Source organism: Neurospora tetrasperma, assembly GCF_000213175.1.
Source record: "Neurospora tetrasperma FGSC 2508 unplaced genomic scaffold NEUTE1scaffold_5, whole genome shotgun sequence".
NCBI lineage: Eukaryota > Fungi > Ascomycota > Sordariomycetes > Sordariales > Sordariaceae > Neurospora > Neurospora tetrasperma.
Window position 1 is genome coordinate 2421347 of NW_009799103.1, and position 23575 is coordinate 2444921.

The 23575-nt window shown below is 52.1% G+C and overlaps 8 protein-coding genes across 8 annotated transcripts; 6 read left to right on the forward strand and 2 right to left on the reverse strand.

Annotated features, from left to right (window-relative positions):
- Positions 1-776: 776 nt before the first annotated feature.
- Positions 777-3688, reverse strand: NEUTE1DRAFT_46802 (uncharacterized protein; the record flags this gene model as incomplete). The annotated part of the gene is made up of 2 exons (XM_009854448.1): positions 777-3002; positions 3062-3688. 2 exons carry the CDS (start codon positions 3686-3688, stop codon positions 777-779), a joined length of 2853 nt encoding a protein of 950 aa, XP_009852750.1.
- A 1884-nt stretch (positions 3689-5572) lies between these two features.
- Positions 5573-6478, forward strand: NEUTE1DRAFT_86003 (uncharacterized protein; the record flags this gene model as incomplete). Its single annotated transcript, XM_009855080.1, has 2 exons — positions 5573-5636; positions 5732-6478. The coding sequence occupies 2 exons, from the start codon at positions 5614-5616 to the stop codon at positions 6021-6023; spliced, it is 315 nt and encodes a 104-aa protein (XP_009853382.1).
- Positions 6479-6520: 42 nt separating this feature from the next.
- NEUTE1DRAFT_102983 (uncharacterized protein) lies at positions 6521-7626 on the reverse strand (the record flags this gene model as incomplete). Its single annotated transcript, XM_009855081.1, has 3 exons — positions 6521-6534; positions 6799-7521; positions 7593-7626. 3 exons carry the CDS (start codon positions 7624-7626, stop codon positions 6521-6523), a joined length of 771 nt encoding a protein of 256 aa, XP_009853383.1.
- A 623-nt stretch (positions 7627-8249) lies between these two features.
- NEUTE1DRAFT_67323 (uncharacterized protein) lies at positions 8250-9738 on the forward strand (the record flags this gene model as incomplete). Its single annotated transcript, XM_009855082.1, has 2 exons — positions 8250-8545; positions 8607-9738. 2 exons carry the CDS (start codon positions 8250-8252, stop codon positions 9631-9633), a joined length of 1323 nt encoding a protein of 440 aa, XP_009853384.1.
- Positions 9739-11314: 1576 nt separating this feature from the next.
- NEUTE1DRAFT_123959 (uncharacterized protein) lies at positions 11315-15985 on the forward strand (the record flags this gene model as incomplete). The annotated part of the gene is made up of 11 exons (XM_009855083.1): positions 11315-11941; positions 12268-12460; positions 12703-12996; positions 13051-13172; positions 13231-13302; positions 13369-13593; positions 13664-13767; positions 13869-14127; positions 14188-14935; positions 14991-15761; positions 15880-15985. The coding sequence occupies 11 exons, from the start codon at positions 11315-11317 to the stop codon at positions 15903-15905; spliced, it is 3441 nt and encodes a 1146-aa protein (XP_009853385.1).
- An 11-nt stretch (positions 15986-15996) lies between these two features.
- NEUTE1DRAFT_102986 (uncharacterized protein) lies at positions 15997-16176 on the forward strand (the record flags this gene model as incomplete). Its single annotated transcript, XM_009855084.1, has 1 exon — positions 15997-16176. One exon carries the CDS (start codon positions 15997-15999, stop codon positions 16174-16176), a length of 180 nt encoding a protein of 59 aa, XP_009853386.1.
- Positions 16177-17900: 1724 nt separating this feature from the next.
- On the forward strand, positions 17901-20341 carry NEUTE1DRAFT_123961 (uncharacterized protein; the record flags this gene model as incomplete). The annotated part of the gene is made up of 5 exons (XM_009855085.1): positions 17901-17935; positions 18058-18665; positions 18791-18858; positions 18998-19837; positions 19951-20341. 5 exons carry the CDS (start codon positions 17901-17903, stop codon positions 20302-20304), a joined length of 1905 nt encoding a protein of 634 aa, XP_009853387.1.
- Positions 20342-20911: 570 nt separating this feature from the next.
- NEUTE1DRAFT_139830 (uncharacterized protein) lies at positions 20912-22454 on the forward strand (the record flags this gene model as incomplete). The annotated part of the gene is made up of 3 exons (XM_009855086.1): positions 20912-20983; positions 21301-22098; positions 22251-22454. The coding sequence occupies 3 exons, from the start codon at positions 20912-20914 to the stop codon at positions 22452-22454; spliced, it is 1074 nt and encodes a 357-aa protein (XP_009853388.1).
- Between the last annotated feature and the right edge of the window lie 1121 nt (positions 22455-23575).

Here is a 23575-nt window from a genome sequence, read left to right on the forward strand (position 1 = left end):
AAAAAAAAAAAAAACCTTCGACAATGAACCAAGCCTCGACAGATCACAAAAATGTCACTGAGAGATTAGAAGAAAACCCTCAAAAAAGAGGTCGTACCCGGAATCGAACCGGGGTTGCCGGAATGTTCTGATGGGTTGAGACTCAACTCAGAATCCGGAGTGATAACCGCTACACTATACAACCATCCGATATGCGTTAGCGCCTGTATGGGAGTTCAAGTACTCCAAATCGTATGCGCAACAAGCTGTGGAGGAGGCACTAAGAGGCGTGTCAAACCACTGGTGAATTGTCCTTTTTGAAACAATGGATGATACAATGAGACTTTCGCTTGACATATGTAGTTTGCAAGCCTCAGCAAACCATCCTGGGATTCTCCCCGTGTTTGAGATGGTCCAGTCTAAGGGAAGGTCGCTCGTTCACCGGCCACGATGGGATTTATTCCGGATACATTGTATAAAAAAAACCATTCTTAAAATATTACAGTGTCTTATGCGAGTCCGCTTCTGCGTCTCTCCGCCACTTGCACCCTTGTCTCTCTTTTCTTTACACTCGCTCAAAGGCCTCAAGATAAGCATTGATTAACCGAATCCTGCCATCGCCATCCTTCACTTGTCGTCACACATAACTATCAAGGACCCATTTTCGCCCGCTAGGATGGTGTGAATGCGATTACTGCACAACCTGTTTGCAAGTCTGTTAGCGCCCCAGATCCGCTTTCCAACCATTGGCAGTGAAACAGACGAGCAGCAGCAACAAGAACAATGCCAACCAAGCTTTAGCTACTCACCTTCTCCCTCAACATTCCCATCCACTGTTGGAAGCTCATCCCCTGATCCGCCCGGTCTTCCACCAAGAGAGTCTGAGCCCACAGCTTAAGGCTTGGTTCACCATCCTCCCTGACAATGTACAGATGGGGCAATGTGATGCTGCCAACGCCCTTGCTCTTGTGGTCTCTGCTCTTGGCAATCACGTTTCTCACACGCTCGTTAAAGTCATTGTCCAACTCTGGCAGAGTACCCTTTCCAACAGCGACCTGAGTGCGTTCCTGCACCCCGAAAACATCGAGGATGAGCTGAGGCACAGCGTCACGACCAACCCAGAGGAATTGCGTTTGGCCGTCGTCGATAAGGTACAAGCCGAATGGAACGAACCGCTCCGAGGAGAGGTTCATGGGTGGTGGGAGAACAATCTGGCTCGTCTCCGGGTCAGGAATACCGGCATTGTCAGGCATGTCGTGCAGTGAGTATAGCCTGGGATAGATGTACTGCATAAGTAGTGGCAAAGGAAGGGTAGAGAGCTGGCAGAGGGCAGCAGAGCGAATATCCGAAGGAATAAGGGCCGACTTCCTCAAACCAACATGCTTGGTCAAGCCCAGGCAAAGGGCAGGGAGGCCACGGAGGTTGGACGGGAACTGAAGGCCGCCACCCATACTGCCTCCGCCCAGCTCCTTCCTAAAGGTCTGCAGAAGTTCGGTGAGCTTCTGCTGAGGGAGATCCCTTGCCGCATCCAGGGAGTTTCCAAGGGCCTTTTCAACCACCTTGTGGCTGAAGTAGGTAGCGATAGCGCACTGATCGGCCGAGGCGTACACATCGGCAAGATTGGTGGTAGTCGGCAAAGCCAGAGTCATGACGCGAATGCGACGCTCACCATTGCAGGTTGTATGTAGTACCGCTGTCTGCAAGCAAACGAAATTCTTGGTAAGGTTCTCATCAATAGCAACCTCGACGACATAGCACTGATCACGGGGGAAAGCCGGGAAAGCGCACAAGTCGGAACTTCTGTTAAAGAAGTTGCCGTAGAATGTGCTCATTCGCAGTCCAGTAGTAGCGCGAACACGGAGGACGGCCTCGAGGCCAATTTCAGACGACAGGTAGTCACTGAATTCGGACGCAAACTTGACGGCGTCTTCGGCCCTAGCGGCGTTCCATCCTGGGTAGAACCATGTTTGACCACCAGTGTACCGCGGGAGGTTGCTCAAGGAGGCCACATCCTGATACTGGGAAGAGAAGAGGAACATGTCGATAGACACTTGGTTCTTGGAGCATTCCACGGCAAAGCTCTTGTAAAACGAATTGGCGGTTTGCAGCAACCCGCTTTCCTTGGACGTGCCGAGAAGTTTCTTGTCTTCCCTCATCTCGAGCTTTCCGTAACCCACGTTAGGCAGAGATGAGCTCAGCACCACGATCTTGCCGCCGAGAGGGGCAATAAGCTTATGACCTGCCCTGAGAGCTGACCCCATGCAATTTCCATTGCTCTGGTTGTTCGCAAACATCTCGGGCAGCTTGTTGAGGAAGCTTTCGATGTTTTGGCGGCACTCGGTGAGGGGGACCAGCAACTCGCCCGGAACTGGGAGGAATGGCTCATCCAGATCGCTGACCACAAGCATGCTCGTCTCGCCATTTTCCTCCGTATCTCTCGGGACTGAGAAATAATGCAGGCTTGAGTCCACGGCGATGAATCCAAGACGGGTGCGGCGATCGGCATTCGGTATCCTGTCGAGGCTATCCAGAATTGTCCTTGCACTGGTGGCCAAGAGACCTGTGGAGACAGCCGCGTAGCTGACATCAAACAAGAAAAGATAGACCAGAGGCTGGGGAGGCCTGACCATATACTCCTGCGGCGCAACGAACTCAACCACCGCATGGTTAAGCTCATGTCTTTGCCATCTATCCACGCTCTTCTGGGCCGCCGCATCCCAATCAAAGGCCTGGGGAACATCGTTGGTTAGGTTGCACATGTTGCAACGCCATCTGTGACCGTGGTCAAGGAAGGTCACGAATGGGTTGATGTAGGATCGACATCTTCGGCAGCGCGAGATCACTTGGTCTTGCACAACTGGAACCGGATCGTCCAAATCATGAAGAGCTGCATATGGCTGAATAACGAGCGCAAAGGGCAACTTGCTTTTCTTGAGCAGCGAGTGGGTGGTGGGTACGGCATTTAAGGTCGATCGCACATACTTTGGCGCGCAGTTGGCATCTGGGGAAGGGGTAACGCTAGACTAGCAGCAAAAAGTAAGCAGTGTGCACGTAACACAAGTCGAGAAGCCAGAGAGCTTACATTAGGGGGAAGAATAATAGGGGGAGGCGGCAGCTCGAGTTCGGCAACATTAAAGGGCTGGTTGAGTAGATCGGTGGGATAAAGCTGGTTCACATGACCCCTCGTCTGGGCAGGAAGTTGCTGCGGCTGCTGCGGCTGTCCTCCGAAGCCCATAGACTGGATGCCGGCGGTAATACCGGCAACACCTCCGGGGGCAGGGCCAACGGCGGCCGGAGGAACACCTTGGGAGTAGTAGGGATCAGGGGCCTGATAGCCTCCGACTCCGGGTACGGCAGGCTGAGGCGCGCCGTACGGTGTTGTCGGAGCGCCGTACGCCACTTGTTGGGCATCTTGCGCCGGATATCCACCAAATCCCGGTGCTGCTGGCTGAGGGATCCCGTATTGTGCTGCTGCTGGCTGTCCGCCTACTACGGCATTGCCTCCTGTGGCAACCTCGAAGGCCTGGGCGGCGTATGCTCTCTTCTTCTTCTTGCCATGCTCGGCGCCGTGCTGGGAGGCGGCCGCGGGCGGAGGAGAGGCCGGGCTACCATATGCTTGTTGGGCGGGATCGACAGGGTATTGGGGTTGCTCGCCGTACTGCTGAGGGGGATACTGGCCGTAGCCATCGTTGGGAGGAGGAGCCGCCATGGTGTTTGTCGCCCGCTGCTTGGGTCTCTGACGAGGCGGGAGAGATTAATGGCCGGGACCTGTTGGTGGATATATCGATGACGCTTGTGGCACGCGAGAGGAACGGCGAAAGGAGTCAGGGGACAAGTCGTGGGTGTTGCGAAGCGGCGGACGGTGGAGTTGGTGATGGGGAGCTTTTGGGGCGCGCTTGGGAGTGGAAGTTGACAGCTCTCGACTTACGACAACAGCATCAGGCGCCGGGCGGCGAGGGGCTGCCTCTCCACCTATCAGACTTATCAATCAGGAGGACAGGAGCTAGGTACTACCTCTACCTAGGAAGCCAGACTGGCCTTAGCTGCCTCGCTTTGGGCGGAGTAGGTACCAGCGGGAGTGTCCACACGGGCAGGCTGGGGCTAGGCAGCCAGGGTAATGGTTCGTACCTATCAAGTATTGCCGCACCTGGGCTTTGAAGAGTGACAGCGGGATTGAAGGTGTTGGACAATGCGCTGTACGATAAACACATAGAGCTCGAGGTACACCACTGCCCCACAGAACGGAATGTTACGGTAGTCGTAAGGTCAAGAAACTGGTAACTTACATACTATCATCTCCACTTGTATGCAGCACGTGATGTTCAGGCCTCTACTGCGTATAGTAGTAGTACACTTATACCGACCTAATCAAACTACCTCTGACAACTTCATACACCAATGCATTCCCTACACCCCAAGTTCCGATGGAGGCCATTATGTGTTTTACCTAGCCCCTTGGACAAGTACCAACCAAGAGGGTTCTCAAATTCGCACACTTTCATTTGTTGTTTGTTCTTGCGTATCTGTAGCTGGAGACAGACAAATTTCACCAACGCGAGGTTGAGCTTATGACGGACGGCTGGGGACCTCGAGGGAGCTTCAGCGGGACATTAGGCACGTACGGCGTTTGGAGGAAACCAAGACTTCAACCAAGTCGCACGTCCCCAAACATCACCGGTCACCCACTCAAGGCGCCCAGCAACGTGCCGAACATTTCTATAGGGATGGAGGAACCTAACGAGCGAGACGGGCACATACACAGTATGAACATCGCAATCCAGTGAATCTCGGCATTATTGGCACAGTGGATATCCGGGAGAAGTATGTTCCTTCCTGACGAGATATATGGTGATTGCATCCGCATCCGATGTACTTTTTACCGTTTGCACTGCCTCCAAAGCTCCCTCCGTGCCACTACATAGGAGATGCCCGAACACTCCAACAAGCGGCATGACTCACTTCAAAGCCCAGTGCCCGGTCGGGTATGTGTCCTTTGCTACTACCAAGGTTTGACCCCTGCAAGTGCAAATCCGGGGTCAGTCTTCGCAGTTGGCAGGAGTTGTATGCGGAGATAATTCCGGCGGCCATGACGGATTATTTGCACTTCGGGGGGGTTTTACACTTGGGGGTGGTTGCACTCTCAGGGGCTGATACTATATCTATGATCCAGTATAATTTGTGACCCGAACCCTTTCTGTGCTTCTCACTCACCACTTCGTCACCTTCATCCCACCTAGCTCCTGTGCCACGGATACCTCTTCACCGAGTACCACTGCTCTGACTCTGCCTATGTCAAAACATTACATCTTACTCGCAGCCTACCTACTATCAGCTTGGTAACACTCTACTCGGATCATCAACATATCGAGATATCTTCCCTCCTTCCTCCGAGCGAGACCTCAGGATCTTGGGACCCCCAGCCACCACGGATAAGTCAGACTTGGCAACTACACACTCACACCACGTGCCCCACTACTCTGTGTTCGACGAGAAACACCCAAAAGCGAAGTATATGCAGTAGCGAACGACACCCAGTTTGCCGGGATATTCCCTTAATTTGCCTTCGTAGAACTCGACAACACTCGCCCTAAATCAAACTCACGCCGCAACTTTAAAAATCGCAGGAGTCCGAAAATGGCACCTTCATCTGCCTGGAGGTATGACACCATGTCTCGCTTCGCGTTTGCGCGGGTTCCGCCGTCAAGACAACGTCCAGCAATAAAACCAAACAACAGAGGCTAACGAAAACCAGCCAGATCCTTCCCCTCATACTCACATTAGTCGTAGTGGCCGGCATCAGTTTCGTTGTCTATCAAGTTTACCTCTCAGCCCTCCAGTTCCGCGACTACACGGCCCAGCGCATGGAACGCAAGAACCTTGCTTTTTCCAAAGACGGCGGTCTGCGCCTAAGTGTCAAGGACGTCAGCGACGAAACCTACCTGGACCAGACGCAAAGCTGGTTTGTAAAGGCGTGGGAGTTGGGCGTGGAGGAGGAGAACGCGAACAAAAAGAGAAAGAAGGGAACATTCAGAAAGGCGGCTTAGAATGTCGCTGAGGAATGGGTAGCTGGGGTGTTTAGTGGGGTGGATGTAAAGCCCAACGAGAAAGGAGACAAGAAAGAGATGCAATGGGCAAAGAGTGCCAATATGTGAGAGAGCAGACAAGCAGTGCTATGATCAGGCTGGATGACTCGAAGAAGCATGCCACTGGTCCCGAGGGTAATTGGGTGCTTGTCGAATCTACGCTCGAGTCTGCTTCTGGATGGGCTATTATGTTACCTTGGTAGCTATTCTCAAGCACCTGAACGTGCAACAAAGAAATGCATCATGCACTGCCCATCAGATTGTCAGATATTCATGTCCACTGCCATCGAAGAGTTAGGCCCCTTGACACTGTTGTCTCGCTCAATAACGCTTGTTCAGCCTTGATACCTCCAGTTATCGTTGCCTCTCCAGTCATCAGTCCAACAGGTACTTTAAGAGCTACCTATTATACCGGCATATCCTGTTCTCTTTTCATAGCTTCTAGTAGCTCCCAGCACTCAGTCGAGGTGTACTGTGAGCACAACAGTTCTGTTAGTACTTCCGCTATAGCAACAAAGCACAACAAGATTAGACAGAATGCCCCGGAAGAAGGCATGTAACACCATTCCATGGATATCGAATACTCACCAGTGAAGTTTTCAGACCCCATTGATTATGGGCATAAAGATTTAGATGCGACAAGGCATCTACGTGGTGTGATTTTTTGGTCAGTCCCTCTCCTACGTAGTAGTCCGCAAATGATGTTGGGGATAAGATGTCATGTAGCGGAACGAACCAGACTTGTAATAATACTCTTTATTCGGATCGAGGGCCCCGAGCTTCTCAAGCTTCTCCAGCAGTCTCGCAGCCTCCGCCTTGTCTCGGAAGTCTCTGGAGTAGACCTTCACCAGCTCGCCTTCCAATTGTGGCCTACTTTTCATGCCACCGCGCCTCATGCACGCTTCCGACCCCAGCTCGTTTTTCACCGTGGCCGTGGCGATCTTCCTCCAGACCTCCTCCACCCGGTCAGGCGGTATGTATAGTAACCACTTACCGGCCTTTAGTTTGCAAGCGTCGGCCAGACGGGTTAGGTTCCTCATAACCTCCGCCCGCTCCGTTATTATGTTGCCCAGATCCCGCTTCCCGTCGGCCTCGTTGCCGTAGCCATAGAACTTGATGAAATCGGTAAACATCCTCAGTCGCTCCTCGCCGGCCTTGCTGTAGGTCTCCCAGGCCGGCTTCCAGCGTGGCGGCGCATAAGGGTTGGCGACCCGGATGAAGCCTTTCTCAACGTTTTTAGTGCGTGCTAGGAAACCTTCAACGGTCTCGCGAATCTGCCAGGAAACCAGACTACCGGTGTAAGGGTTGTAGAGGGAACGGCCCTGCGCATCCTTGCGGAATATGCAAGGTGGCTTGGTCTCTGCTCGTGCGATGGGGTGCCACTTCTCCCACCAGTCGTCTACGTCGTATGTTTCTAAACCAGTCACTGGCTGAGAGACTGTTTTGTTTTGATGTTTTTCTGTACTGGTGTTAGCAGACTCATGGATTCATGGTCATTACATTGACAGCAAGGAGGTGGGGGTCATTGACTTTCAATCGAGGACACTGCGTAACCGTTCCGCATGACTTTATCATATTTATCGCATCTGATTACTGTCTTGCTGGACGGTGATCTTTGCGACTGGTTACGCCAAGCCGGCGAGTTGTGGAAGCCTCTTCTGAGGCGTTCGTGTGCCGTTGAGGTATGGGATGATGCACCAGCAAACAGACACCGAGCCGCACTAGAAGCGTGGCTCGGATTCGGAGATGGGCGGAGTAGGGAACGTATCATTTGGCTTGATTATATTGGTGTGTACAATTATAACACGACAACTTTTTCCATAAGCTGGATGTTGTCGGGAGCGGACAACAACAACAATAATAGGATGATGGAAATGTGGGGGTGGTTGCTGCTGCAGTGCGAGTGTGGGTTTCTCAATCATTTTCAAACAACCCCCAAGATAGAAAAAGACGACAAAAACATGAGAAAAGAGCCGAACAATCAAAACAATTAGCACGCACTACCTCAATAATCACGTCACGACCAACCGACCAATAGTCTCCTGCACAGAGACCGTAGTCACAACTATTTTATCCTCATCATTTTTCCCCCTCATTATACGGCCTAGCTTCTGCGATCATCTTCTTACGCGCCAAATCGTGCCTGCTGATCTGAAGTCGGCATGGCATTGTGGCTTCACTGAGAAAATGGGTGATTCCAGTGAAAAGTGGCCGGAGCCAGTCTCCTCCCTTCAGTCAATGCAGCTTGATCTTCCGCCCAGTTGCATCGAATTTTGCCCGTCTGCGCCGTCATACTTTCTGATCGGAACGTACAACCTGGAGGGATACGAAGGGCCCGCTGCTGCGCAAACTGCTGAAGCGAAGGAGGTGGAGGCGCAGGACGAGAACATCGACAAAGACGAGGCTGCGGTGACAGGAGAGAAGGAGGGGCCACAAAACCGCAATGGCAGCATTCTTACATTTCAGCTCGTGGCTGACCAGCTGTAAGTCTAGCCACTGTCAAGCAAGCAAAGAGCACACCAACGGAAACTGACAAGCCATCAGAGTCCACGTCCAGACGCTGATGCAGCCATCGGCCATCCTCGACCTTCATTTCAGCCCAGCACCAGGCAAGCAAGACATGTGCGCCGCCGTCTCCAGCACGGCTACTCTGGCTCTGTTCCGGTTAAGTCTTGGGGAAACAGAACCCCTGAAGCATCTCAAGACCATGGACATGGCAAGTATGTGCAAAACGGCGGAGGACTGGCTAGGTGACAAGGACGAGGTCATCTTCACCCACTTCAGCTGGCATCCTACGAAGCCGGATATGGTTGCCGTAACCACAACTGCCGGCTATGTACACCTAATCTACCTCGGGAGAGACCTTGATGGCAGCGACTGGGTGATGCACCCTGAGCCGATCCTCACTCACACCCTCGAGGCTTGGTATGTATCCATCTCCCCGTCTCTCAGCCCCCCTGAAGAGGAAGAAAACGACTCGTTTCTGCTGTTATCAGGAGGTGACGACTCGGCGTTGCGCTACCAAGTATGCAAGCGCACCCGGAGCGCGCATGCGATGGAGGACGATGAATCGGAAAGCCCCTATACTATCGAGGCGCTCCGTCCGCCTGTCAACGTGCGAGACCATGGTGCTGGAGTGACGGCGATACTGCCCCTGGGGCTGAAGGACGGCGAGTCTGAGCTCGTTGTCACGGGAAGCTACGATGATCACATCCGGCTCTTTTCTATCCCGGCCTACGGCTTTGGGCGGGCTGTCGAGCTAGCAGAAAGTAACCTCGGAGGAGGCGTATGGAGGTTGAAGATTGTCAAGAAAGAGATGGGCCTCTTGGATGGGCAGGGCTGGCGCTTGACGATGCTGGTGTCGTGTATGCATGCGGGTACGCGGGTTGTCGAGCTCTCCAATAGCGGCGCTGGGGAGTATGAGTTCCTAGTGACTGGGAGGTTTGAGGAGCACAAGAGCATGAACTATGGCAGTGATTGTCAGCTGAGCGCGGAGGGAACCCTCGCGGTCGTATCGACGAGTTTTTATGACAAGCTGTTGTGTCTTTGGAAGCTTGAGCTTGGGGCTTGAAGAACAAAGGCGAACAATGTGCCTAGACTATCCTGGCCAGGGTGAGGATACGACATGTCTACATAGATAGTGTCGACAGTAAAGTCAACCAGAAGGATTCGAAGGCCGAAAGCACGTCGGGGGGTTTCAGGAACATGTCCCGACCGCGGAAGAACGAAACAGCGTTCAAGTGTTCGTCGTGACGCAGCTATTTTCAAGCGAACAGTTCATTCCGTCAGTGGGGTGCATGCATAGGTAATTCTGTACAAGCACACTGTGAGGGACGGGAGGCATCATGTACATAGTACAGTAGGTACCTACATGCCTCCCGATAACGAGCGATAAGCTGACCGCCTTCTTTTTTCCATCCCTCGTTGTTTACCTATGGAAGCCAACCTGAGGTCCTGAGGTACCTACCTACCTACCTAGGTGCCCCTCCTGGTGATGTGGGTGTGCTGTGGAGTTTTGGATCGATGAAGTTCCTGCGGCGATGGATCCGCAGCCCGCTCCGATCCCAGCCTGAAGCGTGTCTGCCCACCTACCCTATTGTACACTACACTAATTTCCAGAGGTATATGGTGTACAACTGTACCTTACTTCAGTGGAGTTTGACTTGCACTAGTGCGGCTTGGGCAAGCACTAGGTAGGTACTTTAGGTACCTCTAGGTACAGGTAGGAGGTTAGTTTAGGTGTCTGTAAGGTTACCTAGGTAGAGGTACCTCTAACTAGGTAGGTACGAAACGCGGCCCCATCGCGCCTGCCTCGGGTACTCGTGCTGTTACAGGTACCTATAGCGCCACCCCTACATACCTCCCGTCTAGACTACCTTGCGCGAAACGGCACTGCCTCTGCCACTGTAAAATATAGGGGAGTTGTAGGGACCGGGCTCCTGGTCGCCTGTGTACATACCTAACCTAGTGGACCTACCTGTGGCCCCGGCGGTCAAGCCTCCGTGGATGGACAACGTTCCATAACACGCAGCAAGTCACGGTGGACTTCCAACCCAAGTGAACTAATTCCGTCATTTCCCCGGCCTGTGGAATTTCGTGCATGCTGCCCGGGCCCCAAAACATCCCGCCAGGCTCACAACTCCAATTTCCCGTCACCACCTTGTGCCTCTTGGAGGTACTTACCTAACCTTCTCTTCCTGTATAGATCACCGGCGAGGCGAGACTCCTCGACGCGCCTTTGCTTACCTACCTTCTACCTGTCCTCCAATATCTTATTCCAGCCTCTAACGTTGGCTGGCTTGCTTCATTCGCTCACATATTACTCAAGGCACCAGGCTACCCACTAACGGTTGCGGTGTAGACTAAGTCATACCATCAGGCTCACCACTTAGCCTAGCTCTGCTTCCCTCCAGCTTGATCGTCTGTACCATCACGTCGGTTCCCGCCAAACATTACCTTGGGCGATCTCGCTGCCGTTGAGGTAAACACAACACACCCTACGGTGCATCTACACTGTACCTACATAGTCTTCCACGGTTCCCCAGTCTAATCGAGCGTGACCCGGTACAGCAATCCTATGTCCACGATCGCCTCTTTTTGAGCACACATCTTCTACACCCTCTCGGTCTCGAATTCCGCCGCGGTCCGTATCGCTACAAACAGGCTCGATCATCCCGACCTCTGCGTCCTCAAGATACATCTACTTCCACCTTCGAGTATTCCTCTAGCCACTGACTCTTCCTGTTTGCGACATGGACACCAACGGGGCCGCCGGTGCCGGCGCCGATCCCGTCATCGCGAGGATTCACGAAGCGCTCAACATTGTCCACAGCCCCTACTCTCCCAACCAGGCCCGACAGGAAGCTCAGGCATTTCTGGAAGAAGTCAAGACCCGCGGTGACGCGCCCTCGCACGGTTTCAGCCTTGCTTCCGGAGGCTCTCAAGAACCCGTCGTTCGCCACTACGGCCTGTCTCTTCTCGAATATGCGGTCAAGCACAAATGGTCCGAATATGACACCAACCAACGCGAGTTTCTCCGCGGTTGGATCTTGCAACTGGCACAGGGTGTCGCAAAATCAGATCCGCCCTTTCTCAGAACAAAGATGGCCCAGCTCTGGGTCGAGATAGCTAAGCGCTGCTGGGTTGCGGAGTGGATGGATATGGACGTGTTGCTGAACCGCCTATGGCAGGTTCCGGGCTCATCCGTGCACAAGGAGTTCGTGCTCCTGATTCTCGAAATCTTGTCCGAGGAGATTTTCAACGGAGAAGACGCCATCGTTGCTCATAGAGAGGGGGCGCTGAGCAAGGGGTGCGTTGAGATCTTCACCCCTTCTGCAGTGCTCAGCGAAGCCTTCCCAACCCGTCAACACGAACCCCAGGTGCGATTCGGTGACGACGGATGGATCAGTAGAGTAACAGAACTCGTCCGAGACTGTTTGAACGAGAACCTCGACAGTAATGAGGACGTCCGGGCCTGTGTCGTCAAAGCTTTGGCCGTTCTCAACTCCGTGATGCCTTGGGCAATACCAAAAGCCATTCATGCTACCGGTTGCCGTCCTGTTATATGCAATGGCCTTGCCAACTCAAACGTGACCGTGCAAAGGGTAATCTTGCCTTCCCTCTTTGTCCAACCACTTTTCCATTTGTGCGATTGCTCTTGATATCTGCTCGAGTTCCAGCTGTTGACTCTTATCTCTTGAAACAGGCTGCTTTGGAGGCGTTGCATTCTCTCTATTCTCGGTCAGCATTCAGCAGCGAAGAGTTCGTCGATCTGGTTGTTCCCATGTACAGCCCCGAGTCGGTTGACCTCTGCAGACGACTTTTTGAATGGTCGACAGTGGACGCTGAGGACATTGACGACGACAAGTACCAGTTTGCCAAGAAATTCTCCGAGGCAAGTTGCTACATTTACACCGCTGGGGAAACCCGCCCGCATTGTTTCCCTAGGTCTATTACTGACAATCACAGATGATCTCGTGTGTTGGAAACTACCTTGACCGGAAGTACGCTTCCATACCTCCCCAGGTTGACATTCAGGACTTCCTGAAGCTTCTAATAGCAGTGGTGCAAAGTCAGAGCCTCGTTGTTTCCATTCCCGTCCTTGTGACCTGGACGCGCCTTCTTAACCACCGCTCGCTAGGTCCCGCTATAGGGAAAACTGACATGGTTCTTCCCCTGCTGGACGTCTGTAGCTCTCGACTGTTGCGCTATGAGAGCCTTCCTGAAGATACGGAAGATCCTACGTTTGTTCTTCTCATGGAGGATACCGATACCATCCCGGAGAGACATGCTTTCCTGGGTAACTATAGGCGATACAGTTGTTCTATTATCGAAAGCATCATCCAGCTGAGGCTCACGGATGCTTTCCAGTACATCTTGAGCCAGGCAGAGAATGCTTTGCAAACTCTATATGAGGGACAGCCACCCCTAAATCGTAAGTTGCACAAGCCGTAAAACACACGGGACCGATGACTAATGCGGAACTTAGCGGCAACCTACCTCAAAAACTCCATGCCCGTTTTGAGAGTTGACGCCCATGCCACGGTCATTGAGGCAGCCCTCAAAGGCTACGTTAAGTGGAGGGCAAGACAAGGAGAACTCCCTGGAGGAGTAAGATCATCTTACTGCGCTGTACTACTCATGATGAATAGCTGACAAGTTGCACCAGGACCAGGAAATTTCGAGTATCGAAACACATCTCGAGCAGTGGTGTAGTAGGCTGTTGGAAATGAATATTGAGGTATGCCGTCATCTACGTGTTGGTTGAGTAGTTGGCAATGAAGACGAAAGACTGACAAACTTTTAGGACCCTCTGATCCGTAAACGTATCCTCCAGCTGCTTGTCGCCTTCTCCACTACGGCTCTTGACACCAAAGCCAACTTCATGCTGAGGGTGCTCGAGCATATTCTTATGACATGGCCTGCATTGCAGCCTGAGCACAAGACCTTCAATGATGCCATCAGGGATCTCCAAACTGAAAGCATGGTCGAATTGCAAAGGCTCGCCTCCAAGATGCCTGATCATTTACTGGTAAGTGGTGCTAGCCTGTCATTTGTCATGTTCATTAGCCTCCCACTTAACTTATCATGTGTTTGTCTAGGACGTCTACGACCAACTTGAGGTTAAGGTCAAGGAGATGATCGCCTCTGGAACTCTCGATGAGAAGCGCCAGATTGCGTATCGCAGTTTCCTCTTTATCATCATGTAAGACTCCTCGATTAGCCCCTCATGAACTTCCGAGGATGGCTTGCCACCCAAAGCTACAGTTCACCATGTTCAAACCTTACTAAGTGGAAAACCCATAGCCACCGAGCAACTCGCATAGACCAAGAAACGCGGATCAGACGTCTTTCTGAGTTCGTCGAGCCGGTCAAAAACCAGTGGAAGGAAGCCCCGTTGCGACAATCACTCAGCTCATTCGAGGGATTCTGCCAGCTCATCGGTCTAGACAAGGCGCAAAACTACATTGCACAGCGCCGTGTTCACCAAGTTGGTGATTGGGGTGCGGTGGAACTTGATGCCGAAGGGTTGGCGCTTCAAGCCGAACTTGAACAGAGACAAACGGTATGTTTCCCTGGGAACCGTGGCTTCCTACTTGCTTTGTAGTTGCTGACATACCTTCAGTTCCTTCCGTTACGTTCAACTAAGTCATTTTTGACCTACTCTGTCGAGAAACTGGAAAAAAATTCTCCTGCTTATCAAGCATCCTGCGCCCTGTGGCAGGACGGGTTCCCGACCATTTTACCAGAACTGCTCAAGTTTTTGAGCTACGCACATGCGTGCCATGATCCGAAAAACTGGTCTTTGCTCCCAGAAGAGATGCGTCCTGTTGTCAGCCGTCTCCTGACTGACCGCTTTTGGCAAGCCGGTATTTCGGAAGGCAGCAAAGACGACTTCTATGCGCGAGTCCTGGACAAGAAGAACACGCTAGAAGGGCTTGCCTCCACCATTCGTGGAACTGTGCGCTTTGTCCGCGAGGCATGCTACGCCGTTATCTACTGCATGAGCCGACTTGATGTGCAGTTTTATGGGTTCACGGAACTTCCTGGACCTTTGGCAAACGCCTTGTTCGCCGATTCGTTCAGCCTCTCATCTCATCAGCTTATTAATCTGCTGAACTTGGTGAGGTATCTCGTTGATCACTGTCCTGTGGAGCTAAGGGATCATTTCCTACCTCCCATCCTAGCCGCGTGCTTCCAGCAGATGGATGCCAAGATCAGCAGCGAATGGGAGAAGCTGGGCCAAAAGCAAACCGTGCAGGTCGCAGATAATGAGGAACTAACGGAGGAGATGAAGGCGGAAAGCATACTCAGGCAACTGACATATACCGCAGCCATCATGGTGGCTGAATTCCTTGACCCGGCAAGGACCGGTAAGTTTTCATATCACCACTGGTACGTCCTTGACGTTTTACTGACCCTACTTAGGACCACCTAGCAACCTTCCGGCCTCTCCCAACGGCACCACTCCGGAATCTCGGCATCCATCACTTCGGAGATTCTGTCTCATGCAAACGTCAATCGCCGGCCCTCTCCTACTATTCCTTTGCCACGCGATTCACATGCGTGATACCAGGTGCTGTGGCGTCGTCCTGCGCGTTTTCCGATCTATCGTACCGGAGTTCCAGATCCAGACGGGTCAGCCTAGAGAGCAAAAGGAACCCTCTCATCCATTGCTACCTGATGAGAACTACCCTATTCCCGATGCTACCAAAGCGGAAATTCACCAGTTCCTCGGCACCGACGTGATGCGAGCCGCGATCTCCTCGATGAACGATCCTTATTTCGTTGACACCCAGAAGGACCTTGCGACACTGATCGCAACGATCCTTTCTCACTATTGCGTCGGCGATGATTTCTCGGGAGGTAACTCCGCGCCCCGCCAAATTCTCTGCTCACTGCCCGGGATTAAGGAACAGGAAGTGGATAGGACGCTTACTTTCCTGCGACGCCCCGGGACACATTCGCGCCAACAACGCGCTGTTGTGCTCGATTTGTTGAGAAATGTCAAGAGTGTGAGCATTAGTGAGATGGGCAAGCTCAAGGACCCTAGAGAAGATCTTGTCAAGAAGGCTCCTAAGAGGAGCAAGATGGCCCAGAAATTCATGACACCTCAGCAGGGCGTCGATACTACCGTGACTGGTACTGAACAAGGAACTGGCAAGAGGCAAGCGACTCCTGATCTAGAAGGAGTCGCCGGTATGTTCGACGAAGGTCATTGAGCGATGTTTAGACCTGCAAGAGTACAGAGTGTCAGCGGCTTGTTACATTTGCTCCTATCGACTTCGGGCTTTCAGCGCTACACAGTTGTATTCAGGTAGCAATGGCACACAAAAGCTCTAGGATTAGGATCTCCTATATGCTCCCCAGGGGGCTCTGGAGGTTCTTGGCTGCTTCGCAATAACTTTGAATCTTCATACGCACCGTGAGATCGATGGATCCTACCGTGTGGCGCAGGAAGTTGCCACGATGCGAGTCGGACGCAACACATTCGCCTGCCGATGCCGCTGTTCTCTGCTTTGAACTCGATAATACGTCACTCCCTTATCTGGGGGTAATGACAGTCGCGAACTCGAAACCTCGGCTAAGGCTTGATCTAGGAGTTTGCCTGTAAAGCGAAAAATAAAGCTTGGGAAGAGAATGGGTTGAAGGGCAGTTTGATGAAAGCTAACAGCGGAGACCAGAGCTACGGCGATAGCACGGTTGATTATTGGCATGGCCGACTGCCGTTCCCTTGATGTAAACTTCCAGTCGGGATTTGACCCTTAGACGTCGGCGTACCTGAAAAATTTTTTGGTATATAGAGAAACAAAAGCGACCGTGGGTTCGGCAAACGAGGCCTCCGTTGGTTGACTTAGAATGTAGTGGATTGATGTTAGTTTTAGGGTGCCCGTTCAACTTAGCTCGATGAAAACCTGACCCCTTGATGTCCAACACAATGTCATGGAATCAGTGTTGCCGGTCTTTTGGCACACAACTTCCTTTACATGTATCACGCAGGAACATGTCGGAATACTTCCGACATTCCGGGGAACGGTACACTACAATGCTGGGTTCTTTGTTAGTTTGGTTGTTGTGACGGGGCAAAACAGGCCAATCTAGAGACCTCATTGGTTTTAGGAAGAGAACAACTCGTTCACAATCTATGTTTCGACAATGATTCGGGCTCTCAACGTTACAGAAGCACCTCTCCGTCCCCATCAGAACGTCAAGATACTAATTTACAGCATCTATCCGCGAGAATTTCGGCCGCTTACCAAGTCTGATGAGCGCTGGTTTTTTGTGTACCAAAGTAACAAATAAATAAACCAGGGCTTGGATTGTACTACACTATACTACGTTTACTAATGGAACAAATAGGGGCGACCTGCAGCGTGATTCCAAACGGGCAAGACTGGGCTAGACCATGGAGATCGTGCTACCAACCCCTGAAGAGCTAATGCCAACCAGCTAACCTATCACCCGCACAACCCTTGTCGGAACAATGACGGTAAGATGATGGTCTTGGTAGTCTGAGAGTTTACGCCTGTGATACCATCCAGGCATCAAACTACGCTCAAACGAGACTGTTTACGCAGTTTCAACAAATCTCAGTTCTTGATAAGGTAAGAGTAAACAGTTTCTTCAGCATTCAGGTGGCATCGAGCGCCGTTGTGTTGCGGACCAACCCGGTTCTGAGGTCAAGCCAGACTTGGCGTTGTGGCGTGGAATTTACGAATGACACTCAACCCTGAAGCAGAAGGGGGAATTAGACCTTTCCGATCAACATCTTTTGAATACATAAACGGCACGATACTATTTTCCACCCCTCGGATATTTGTCTGTCCATGTTGTGCATGCTCAAATTGTCGCCATATCTATCTCCGTCTCCCCTCGAAAGTAAAGCGGCTAATACACACCTAGAGCAGATAAGGTGGCAGCAACGTTGAAGTTATAGTTATCCCTTGTCCTTGTCATCTCTCCTGGCGTTCATCACTGTCTCATGTAGTGAGTCAGATTACCTACTACTAGCCCCTCAGAGATACAAAAGATAGCCTTGCTGGAAATCTTGAGGTCTCGAAGAGCGTAATTCTCACTTACGTTATCTGTTTTAAGGGCCAAAGGATCATCGACCACCTAGACCTTTCAACAATCACCAACCATAGCGAGTGTCGTCATTCTATCAAACGCTTACCCACCCACCGCCTGATCCGGCACCCAGCCGCACTATATTCGGACTGTTGCCCACACGAAGCAGCGCCCTATTGCTCCTTCCGGCTCTCCATCCTCCAGGCCTCATTAGCGAAGAGCCTGCTCCCACGAATCTTGTGACCATGGTATATCTTGGAAAGCCCTCCAATGGTTGTCAAGTGTGTCGCACACGAAGAATCAAGGTAAGCCGGGATGTATGCGATGAACTTGACTACAGCAATAGCTGACTCCGCGGCACAATCACTTGCTGTTCGTGCGTTATCCAGTGCGATGAAACCAAACCAACATGTAATCAGTGTCTCAGAGCAAGGAAACAATGTCCCGGGTACAAGGATGACTTCGACCTAGTCTTCCGTAATGTTACCAAAGCAACAGAACGAAGGGTCCAGAGAGCCAACAAGAAGGGAAAGCAAAAGATGTCAGCAGGGAGTGATGGCTCCAGCTCAGGATCAGGCGCCCCAAGGTCATATTCAAGTCCAGGAGCATCATCGTCATCATCTAGCGTCGACAGGAAGCGGCACTTTTCTCTCACATCTACGGCGCGGAAGGCAGTCAGGTCACCTTTCGAGCTTGCGGTCATACCGGCCATTCAAATCCCCACCGAGACGCAGGCATCATGTCACTTTGTATCCAACTTTGTGCTCATTCCCCGCCAGGGAACAACGAGAGGGTTCATGGACTATCTGATCCCACTCATGAAAACCGAGACGATGTCATCGGCACCCCATCTCCAGTTTGCTTTTAATGCTTGTGCACTGGCTTCGCTGGGAAACAGAGTCAAGAGCGACGGGATCGACTTTGTTGCGAGCGCACATGGAGAGTATGCAAAGGCCTTGAGAGCCACTCAGGCCGCATTGGTGGATCGAGTCAAGTGCACATCTGATTCGGTATTGGCGACGGTGTTACTTTTGGGTATGTACGAGAACATTACGGCAAAGAAAATGGGCGAGTTTGCGTGGGGTTCTCATATTGAAGGGGCCATTCAACTTGTCAAGGCCCGAGGAAAGAAACAGCTCGCTACTCAGACCGGGTTACAGCTGTTCATCGCCGTGCGAACACAGCAGGCAAGGACAACAAGTTTGCAGACGGATCATCACACAAGAGTGTACTAACGACGTCTATAGATCATCCACGCTTTGACTTCCGGTTGCCCCCCGATAATGGGCGTCGACTGGTGGCTCGACAACGCAGTCAACGACTCCTATGCCGCCCACTGCTGCCGTCTTAACCTCCAAACCAGTGAGCTCCGCGCCGAAGTAACTCGCATGATGACGCACGGGATTGCCGCGAGCGCCGCCGGTACCTCCCCTTCCTCTCCCTCCTCTCCTCGCTCATCCTCAGCACAATCCTCACCTTCTTCCACCTACGAACAACGAACCGCCCAAATACTCTCCTTAATGCGGCGCTCCCAAGACCTCGACCGCGCCATCGTCGACTGGATGGCCTGCCTTCCGCCGCACTGGCACTACCGCACCCTGTGCTGGCAAAACTACGTCGCCAACACCGACTACGCCCACGCCGAGGTATTCCCGGGCCGCGTGGACGTGTACAATGACGTTTGGATCGCCTCGGTATGGAATATGGCGCGCGTCACGCGGCTGATTCTCGCTAGCATCACAGTTCGCTGCGCGGCATGGGCGTGTAGTCCCGTTGACTACCGGACCACCCCCGAGTACGCGCATAGTGCCACGGTGTGTGCTGAGGTTATTGGCGATGTGCTAGCGAGCGTGCCGTATCATTTAGGATGGCATTATCGGACGAAGAAGAGGAGGCAGCAGGGTCAGGGGAAGGGTCAGGATCGTAGTAATCGAAATTGGAATGATCATGATCATGATGATGATGAGGAGGAGGGGGAGGAGGAGGATGGCGAGGACGATGAACAAAAAGAGGAACAGTTGTCTGGATTTGGATGTGGCGAGGACGATGATGGGATAAAAGGACTGTCTGGGTACTTTTTAACGTGGCCGTTGGCATGTGTCATGGGGCAGGATTATTTGACGGAGGATCAGAGGACGTGGGTGAGGGGGAGACTGAGGTATATCGGTCAGGAGCTGGGGATCCGGTATGCCAATATTCTGGCGCAGGTGAGTCTGGAGTCTCGGGTTCTTGGTTTATTTGATGCTATCATCCCCGCTTGCTTTTTATACGCCCATGAAAAACCCGACATTCGTACTGATCCGCTCTCACCCCATCCCAGCTACAAGTACGCATCCCGTCAATGCTCATCCGCCGCGACGGTCTTATGGCCCAACCATACCCCAATGTCCAAGATTTTCAATCTCTTATCTCCTTGGCGAGGAATTCACCACCGATCCAGCCGGGATACTCGCTCAATCCGATACAGGAAAGAGAGAGGATGCAAATGGAGTTTATGGAACTGAAGAAGAAAGAACTGCTGGCAAAAGCGACTGGTGTAGCAGGGAAGGGGGGACGATACGATGAGACCACGAATAAGTCTGAGCGAATAGGGAACAATGACGCCAACAGCGAGGAGAGACGTGAAGAGGAGGAGAAGGTCATGGTTGTTGCAAGAAAGTGGCTTACTGTTTGAATGAGAGGACTTGGACGGATTTTCCCGGGAATTTGGGGCCTGTGATGTGGAGGCGATGGTTTTACATTCGCCCCGGGAGAGTCCACGGATATAGATCCAATATAATGGAATAACGGCAAACCCCTACCACATAAGGATTCTCATATAGCCAGAGATATCTTGCATATCTCTGATATCGAAGACTGGACTTCTTGCGAGTGTTGATGTGCGAGGACAAAACAAAAGGGGCTGTTTAAGGACCCACGTGACCTGACAGGGATGTATGTACGGGTAAAAAAAAACGTCCTTACAAAATATTCTTTTCACTTTCATTCAATCGTAACTTTGATGAGAACACGCGCCGCGACGTACCTCTTCCACATGCGACCACCGATCGCCCGTGTCATTTAGTGTTATACTCATAATAACAGGTATTTCCATCAGAATATTCTCATGTATCTCCAGTGCTTGTCAGAAATGCCATTGCAGTCCTCGTCAGCGTACAAAGCAGATACAGCCCACTCTCTCTTGTATATCGAAGACTAATGTCCACCGTAGAGAGAGCGCTAGTTCCAGATCTATCGAACTCACCATCAAAATCCCACCAGAGGAGAATTCTGAAGTCAACATGGGAGGCGACAAGGGCAAGAGAAAGAACGCCCCCGGCGGTGATGGAGGCCAGAAACAGAAGAAGAAGAAGGTATTCGCTCCGGGATGATCCGCTGGCCATGAATCTATTTGGAAAGCTTGGATGAGAAAGTATGCTCTTCAAGCTGTTTCCGGGTTGGTTGAACATGCATCACAAATATTACACAGTTAAATATCCTCAGACTCTCATGCGGTTGAGGTGCTTTGACAAGTTGTCTCATGAATGCTTTCGCCCATTCAACTTGGTTATTGGAGTTGTCAGGGACGTGGCCAAAGGCCTGAGCAACTTATCACGTCTGCAATTCTCCCCCCCTCCTCCTTTTCCTGTACAAGTCAGCTTGCGTGGTGACTAACACCCAAATCGAACAGACTGGCAACGCCGGCAAATGGACAACACCTAACCAAGCGAATAAGCTCGCGCTCGAGCGCAATTCCATCCCTCAGATCGGCGACCGCGGCATCTGGGTGACCTGCGCACGCCACCAGGAGAACAAGGCTGCGCGGGAAGTCATCAACCTCTTTGAAGAGTACATTGAAACCATGTACGGCATCAAGCCCGCCAGCAAAGAAGCCAAAGTGGGAGATGACGACGATGCGGACCTAGATATTGAGGCCGCCATCGCCAAGGAACTCGGCGCAATTAAGGAGAACAAGACGGCCGATGTGCAAAAGCAAGAGGAAGACAGGGCCCTGCTCAAGGCCATGAAGCTCAACATTGACTGTCTCCTGTTTGTGCGTACAAAGGACCCCATCGAGCCGGTCGAGTTCGTCAAGAGGATCGTCGTCGACACCAAGGAGTGCACCGACATTAGGAAGATCAAGTGCCGCTATCTGAACCGGTTGACGCCCATGAGCGTCATGGGCAAGGCGACGGAGCAGGGCCTGGCCGAAACGGCTAGGCAGGTCTTGGAGGAGCACTTTGACTTGAGCGGGAAAAAGAGCGAGAAGACAGAAGGAGATGGTGCGGAGGCAGAGACAAACAAGGAGGGCGACAACAAGAAGAGGGAGTACAAGCCCTACACCTACGCCATCCGGCCCACCATTCGTAACCACAGTAACCTGAAGCGCGACGTGGTCATCAACACCATTGCCGGTCTTATCAACGATGAGCGTCACAGGGTTGATTTGACCAACCCGGACAAGGTCATTTTGGTGGACATCTTTCAGGTAAGACAGCCTATAGTCTTGGGGGATTCCCTCCCCTTGACCCACAAACACCTCGCGCGCACTGCTTCACTTCACTCTCGAAGTACTGTACCTTTTAATGGTGGAGAATCCGCTTGCTAATACTGACTTTTTTTTTTACGGGGCAACCACAGACGGTCTGTGGGTTGAGTGTTGTGGATGGTGATTGGGATGAGCTGAAGAAGTACAACATGACGGAGCTATACAACCAAGCTGCTGGCATCACGACGGTTGGGCAAAAGAAGAAGAAGCAGCAGCAGCAGGATCAGAAGCAAGATGAGAAGACGTCCGAGTCTGTCAAGGACGAGGAGACCAAAGACACAAAAGAGCAGGAATAGGAGCCTGCTTAGATCTACCGCTGCTTGAGACTTGAGGATTTGGAAGAGAGGGGGGGGGGGCCAGTGATGGAGGCATGGACCGACCCCGGAGACATTTCGGTGGTGGTGGTGGCGGCAGGCAGCAGGGGCGGGGCGGGGACTGCAGTGGTTCCGTAGGCCTGTACTTGCCGTATAAGTAGCGGTCCTTGTTTTTCTGGCGAGATGCATGAGTATTACACTAGTGAAACCAGAATGCAGCATGGGGAGAGGGATGTCTAGGTATGCTTTGCCCGGGAAGGTGAAAACAAGCGAGAGTTGTAGCGATCAAGGTGAAAACCGCGGCCTCTTATCCAGCGCGTCGGTCTGGCTTGGGGGGGGGTTTTTTTTTTCTTCTAATGTGAGTGTGAGGTGTGCGACTATACATGTAGTGCACGGTGCAGTGACATACATGACCATGTCTTACAGTAGCATCCGATTGACTTGAAAGGGTGTGCCTAGGTCGTAGGTATAGTATGAAAGGCTTGTGTATCGGCAGTCGGACTTTGGAATGGGTCTGGAGCGAGATCTGGGGCCGGATGAAGTCAAATCCTTGCCTGTCAATTCTACGGTCATGCTGCAATTCATTTAGTCGTTGTCCTCTCACTGTCAGTATCATCCATTGTCTCCACTGCCATGGAATCAAGCTGTGTAGTGTAGACTACACATAGGGCAACACTTTCCCCGGGGCCCGGCACCTGCATGATAAGTCGATGTCTGGAGGTGTCTGTCAAAAGTACTGTGTGTATGCCATCAATCACAGCCGCCAAGTGAGGCTACACTGCAGGATGCCATGATCTTCAGCGCTTGTAGTTGTGTCCGTTGTTTGAACATAGGAAATCACAAAGTGCAAGTTACAGTGAAATGCAGGCAGGGCCTGGGGTTTGACGGACGCTAAGCCCTATTCCAGATAAAATTGACGAGTGGCAGCAACGCAATGATTTGTGCGTTACGGGCATTGGGCCTGCCTCCAGTTCATCGCATTTCGTTTCGTTTTCTGATGGCAAACGTGGACATGTTGGGGTTCAGTTGTCCTCAAACTCGCTCTTGAAGGGTTTTGACTACGGTACGTATTGGCCGGGAAAGACGGCAGGCAACGGCACTTG